Consider the following 5,732-nt stretch of genomic DNA (forward strand, 5'->3'; position numbering starts at 1 on the left):
ATGCAGCGTCGAGGCTTGCGGGACGGGGCGGAGGCCCTGCGGAGCCCGCGGCCCCTCGTGGTGCTGCACGTGTGCTGCTTCCTGTGGGCTCTTTTTTCCCTCTGCCAGAATGTGGGGCTGCCTAATTCAGCACGCAGGGATAGCGATGACACCTACGGTGGACGTTGGAAATACCTGACCTTCATCAACCAGGTGCGGGGTGAGCAGCCATCGGGAGGGAAAATGGTTAGTGCGAGTTGTGTGTGGCCCAGCTAAGTGCAACACTGAAGAGGCTTGAACTGAAGTGAGGATGTCCTCGATTGAGTGGGGAGGAGAGAATGTAAGGGGAGATGCACTAACCTGAGAAGGGAGCCGTGAGGGCATCGGGCAGCTCGGGCTCCTTCCCAGCGCTTTCCTGACTCTCGGACAGGGTCTTCATAGTGGGGTGCTGCTCAGTTTATCCTCCAAATGGAGTGTACGCTTCTTAAGAAAACTAATGAAGAAAAACTTTGTTTTTTGTGCTGGGCAAAAGACATGTCCTGACGGAGGGTCATGCAGGAGGTATGTTGTGGTGGGAAATCAGGATGGAACTGGAAATTGGCATAGGCCAATGGGAAAGTTTCCACCTACAGAGCTGGGATTAAATCCCTGACTTCGCTCTGCTGCTTCAGGGCTGCTGCTGAGCTTTTCAGGCCCGAGCAGCTCGTACGGTCAGGCACTTTTGAGTGTTTGAATATCCGTAGTCTGACGGTGCAGTTAGCCCTGACAGCTCCTTAGTTCTGCTGCTCGAACTCGTAGGCTGTTGCTAAGCTCTGTAATAAACTCCCTTTGAGTCAGCGGAAAACCTGTTGCTGTTAAATGTTCATGTGGTGTAATGAGCCAGTTAAGGTGTCAGCACAAAAATGGATTATTTTTTTCCTTCAAAATATTTATGACCACTGTAATACTACTAAATATTAAAGTATTATAAATATTTACAGCCTAAATCTGTAAATGGGTGATGAAGGTTTAAAGCAAATGAAAAAGAATGCCAGTGTTCAAATTTACTGCTTGAAAAATTGGAGGACTATAGCAAAAATAGAGTACTAAAAAAGCCTTTTTTTTCTCTTAACATTTTCTTTAACTGTTTAGATTCTGCAAACTTTATTGTTTGGAATATGTGTCATAATTGATTTTATACTTATATTCACGACTGCCAGAAAGAGGAGTGTATCATCCAGATTGTTACCTGTGAAAGACTTCATCTTCTCGGTGCTAGTATTCCCTGTTGGTTTAGTAAGTAGCCACTGTAAACTGTCAAGAGCCCTCACTACTTTCTCAAACACCTACTGAAAATACCAGAATAAATTGGTAGGCTCAGTTTAACTTAACAGAGGTTAAGACAGATACGATCCTGTTTTATTCCTTTTTCAAAAATTTTAAGTTTAGTTGTTTCTTTCCATCGGTGTATTTCAGAAAATAGATTCTCTGATTTTTTTTTTTTTTTTTTAGTACTGCAGTTTTTGCAATACTTGTCTGTACTGACTAAATTCTCTAGGAGATAATAAAATGACTAATAATTAAAAAACACACTATATACCTTACTCTAAATACAAGCCTTTCTAAAAAAAAACAAATAGATGATGTAAGTTTTTTGTCTGATGGAAAAGTGTTTTCTAAGTGAGCACAAAAAAGATTCTACATGTAAGTCATATTTCTACTGTTCTATTGTTTTATATTTCTACTGTTTCTATTGTTTTTGATGTTCATGACCTTCATGAAAAGAAATAATCACATGAATAATTATTGATCTGACGAGAATATACAACATCTCTTTTCTCAGGAAGGAGCTGCCTTGCAGATAGTTACAGCACTGCTTTCTAGACAACTGAATGAAAAAAGTTTGGTTGTTTCTGCACCCAGGGATTTTTCAGAGTTCTGTGTTCGGTGAAGCTTTGTGCGGCCCTTTTTTCTAATTCATTTACTTAGAACTTGCCTTTCCTGCTGCTGATGTGTTTGGCAGCATCAGTCTGTGTTCAGCTGTTCAGATAGTATTTGTTTTTTGCTGTTCCTATGATACTCATACCACTGTACATTTGGGAGCTTGTTTAGTCAGAAGATATATATATAATAAGCATATTTTTGATAGTTGAAATTCAGAATAAAAAGAAAAGCTGCTGTTGCTCTCATGCTCTTCATCTTGCCTTTCTACAGACTTTGATTTGTAATAATTATTGATTTACACTGTTTATGTATTTCTGAGAAGTGATACATATTTGGTTTGGGCAGCAATAGAAAATTGATGAGAGAGTTTTATTTCTTAGCATGAAACCATGCATGGACACTAACCAAGAACCTTGAACTTTAGTTTTGATGTATTATTAGTCATGAACTTGCTGACAACAGTGCATTTCCTACTGACCTAGTATAATAGAATTGAGAAAAAAAATTATTTATACCATAAATCAAAGTTGTTCTTAAATGATTCTAAAGTCAAGTTCAGAGGAAGAAAATAAATTGATGCAGGCAGTAATAAAATAATTTAATGTATACTCTACAACTCCTATATAAGAAAAGTTACATTTTAATGGTATAAGTGTATTAGTCTTTGTTAATATTCCTGTGCAAATGTAATTTCTTTATAATTTTAACTTCAGTTTGTTGCTGTTATGTTTTGGACTCTATATGCATATAACAGAGAACTTATATATCCTGAGGAGCTGGATGAGGTTAATTCAAGTTGGCTTAATCATACTATGGTAAGTCTGATGCTTTCTCAGCAATTTGGATTTAACCTTTTTTTTCAGTTATATATTTTATTTATTCTTTTAATTACTGGTTTTGCTGAAACTAAGTTGCAGACACCTTATTATGCATCTTTGCTTCATCACAGCTGTAAGTGTAGGTAATAGGATGATGAAAAGGCTGTGGTCTCCTGAGTGTGTACTCTATCCAAAATTTACCACACTAATGAAGCTGCATAAGTAAAAAGAGTAATAGGGTGTGGGAAGGAGAAAGAACAGAAAAGTCCCAATTCTGTGATTAAACTTTCTATTAAGAACAGTCTTGTGCACTATTTCACTGTTCCATCCTCAGAACTGGCAAATGTAGGAAAAAATAGTGTATGGTTATACGGTTCTATACAGTTCTGTAGTACTTCTACAGTACTATTCTTTAACTGTATTTTAATAGTTCATACATATTTTTTAAGTTATGCCACAAACTTTGCTTGATTTTTTTATTCTGTATCTAACAGTCTTATGCAAACCAGTGAAGTGCATTTGGCTTTTTATCAAAACAGTTCTGGAGTTTTAAATTCTTTCTCAGGCCTTTGGAAAAAAATTGTTTCCCCACTTACTCTTTAATTTTAAGTAATATAATATAGCACAGTTAAACTATATTAAAGTTTTTTTTTTCTCTACAGCAGTGTCAGATAGAGGTAGAGTACAGTGCAGATTCAGGTATTTTCTACAGCTAAACTATTTTTGATGGCATCTTCTTGGGTTTGTTTTCTTAAACATAAATATTATTTTTACATAAAAGGAGATTTTACAAAATCTATTAGATTATAGTGTTGACGAGAGAATACTGGGAAAGAACATACTTCTATCACAACTACACATCAATAGTTTTCATTTGGTTCATTTTGTAGGAACCAATCACATGTTCCATCTTAAACTTATGTATTTGTTTTTATTTTTAGCATACAACCATACTGCCATTACTTTTTGTAGAGCTGATAGCATGTCCACATAAATATCCTGGTAAACTGAATGGAGTAATAGGAGTTAGCATCTTTGGTTCTTCATATCTTATATGGTAGGCCTTCCTTGTTCCTCAGCAATGTATTTTTGTAAAATAATTCTCTTCCTCCTAAGAATCATGTTAAGCAGAAATGAGTTAATAATATGAAGCTGTAGTCTTCTTGGGTTTTATTTTGGGACATTCTGTTAAATATCTGGTACCTAAGAGATAATCCTTGCAAGAAATATGTGTCTAAGCGGGACTAGAAAACATTTTAAAAATGAAATTTTCAGGAAAAAAAATGCAATTTTATTTTTATAACATATTAATATAAGATTTTTTTTCACCTAGCTACCCATTTTATATATATTGATACTTTCTGCTTACCATCCAAATCAAGCTCAAGGATTCTGTTGTCCGAGTCAGTATCTTTAATTGATTACATTTCTCAAGATGTGGTGGTCTCCCATCTTCATATATCAAAGATACAAGCGGCAGCTGTAGAAAGAGATACTTTTGTAGAAAGAGATGCTCAAGCCAAGATATTTTAATTGGAAGTCCTTAAAATCACATAGCTTTGAGATGTAGTTAGTGATGTATTTCTGTAACCAATTTTCTTGAGAACTTAGGATTGAGGGATTTAAGTGGCTTGAGAAATAAACAAGATAGTCTGTATTAAAGAAAAAAAATGTAGACATGGCTAATTCACGTTTAAGACTTTGTTTTTCTTTGTTCATAGGATGCTGTGGGTAAATTACGCCTCAGGCATTTGGGTGTACCCAATTTTAGAAGCCCTAGACATAGCTGGAAGGATGTTGCTTTTTGTCACTTCCTACCTTGAGCTGTTAGCGTTTTATTTCCTTGGTGAGAAGCTTACAGCTTTATTATGGGGTAAGTCTATAGCATGTAAACAGCAAAGGTGGCTGTTTTAGTCTTTATATCTCTGTTTTAGTCATCTTCAATATGTCTGTGGAGCAGTACAGATACTTTGAGGAACTGAACTTGATAAGCAAATGTTGGTATTATAGTGGAATTAACATCTGTGACATCCAGAATAAAACCATATTTGGCTCAAATGAGAGAATAGGCGTAATAGTCCTGAGGTGACATTWGACAGCTTAGAATAACACTGCAGGATAATAAAGCTGTGATGAAAAGAATATAAACCAGAATACAGACCAGAAATGAAATATGAATACTAATTAATTTGTTTCTCTTTCCAGGTGATACTCAAAAACATAAGAAGCAAGCATAGAGAGAAAAAAAAAAGAAATTGAAAGTGATTAAAAAGTAGAAATTCACTTATGAATGTGTTGCATTTCTAATGAGGATGAAAGCTTTCTTATGAAGTGATGTGCTGGTTTAATTATGCAAAGGCAATCATTTTTAAGTACTTTGCTAGCTATAGAACATTACATTATTTATAAGCATTCTACAAGGTGAGTGGGGAAAAACAGAGTCTCAGTAAGGATTTTTTACTTTCAGATTTCCTTTTTATTACATGGAGAAAGCGGTTTGTAACCCTTCTGTATGTTTATGTATCCAGAAACACATACATAGTCACTTCTTAAGAAGTGAATATGTACTTGTTAGCTGTGGGAAGGTTTTATGTACTTGCAAAAATATAAACTTGAACCTAAGATTCACTGATGAATATTCTGATTCCAAAATGTTCCTGTGTAATATATGATTCAGTTAAAATTTGGGTCTCTGTTTTATTTTGTATAGGACTTGTCATTTCTAAAAACTGTAGATTTGGTTGTAGTTGAAATAGCAAGATTAAGAACATATAGATAGGTACCGTAATACATAGATGCAGAAAAGTACTGATTTAATTATACTTCATCATATTTATCTACGTATTTTGCTTTTTAAAAATTGAAGGAACTGTGCAGAACTGAATCACTGTGGTAAGTGTAGAACACGTATTTAGTCTTCTGCACTGCCTATTTGAGGTAAAAGATTTTTTTATTAGCATTCAGATTAACTTGGGGAAGTTATCCCTGGAGTTCATCTGTTGCACTTGGAGA

At 35.2% G+C, this 5,732-nt stretch overlaps 1 protein-coding gene across 1 annotated transcript; it reads left to right on the plus strand.

Annotated features, from left to right (window-relative positions):
* LOC112949575 (androgen-induced gene 1 protein-like) lies at positions 1-4,995 on the plus strand. The gene is made up of 6 exons (XM_026042011.1): positions 1-192; positions 1,111-1,254; positions 2,616-2,717; positions 3,662-3,777; positions 4,442-4,593; positions 4,926-4,995. Exons 1-6 carry the CDS (start codon positions 1-3, stop codon positions 4,955-4,957), a joined length of 738 nt encoding a protein of 245 aa, XP_025897796.1. The 3' UTR covers positions 4,958-4,995.
* The last annotated feature ends 737 nt before the right edge of the window (positions 4,996-5,732 follow it).

This window comes from Nothoprocta perdicaria, unplaced genomic scaffold (assembly GCF_003342845.1).
Source record: "Nothoprocta perdicaria isolate Ctin4 unplaced genomic scaffold, notPer1 scaffold_3, whole genome shotgun sequence".
Classification (NCBI taxonomy): domain Eukaryota; kingdom Metazoa; phylum Chordata; class Aves; order Tinamiformes; family Tinamidae; genus Nothoprocta; species Nothoprocta perdicaria.

What these genes read in the sequence shown, in the direction of transcription:
- LOC112949575 (XM_026042011.1), top strand. Translation starts at nt 1, where the DNA reads ATGCAGCGTCGAGGCTTGCGGGACGGGGCGGAGGCCCTGCGGAGCCCG. An exon ending in ACCTGACCTTCATCAACCAG is followed by an intron (nt 193 to 1,110) that starts GTGCGGGGTGAG and finishes TTAACTGTTTAG; the next exon opens with ATTCTGCAAACTTTATTGTT. An exon ending in GTTGGCTTAATCATACTATG is followed by an intron (nt 2,718 to 3,661) that starts GTAAGTCTGATG and finishes TTTTATTTTTAG; the next exon opens with CATACAACCATACTGCCATT.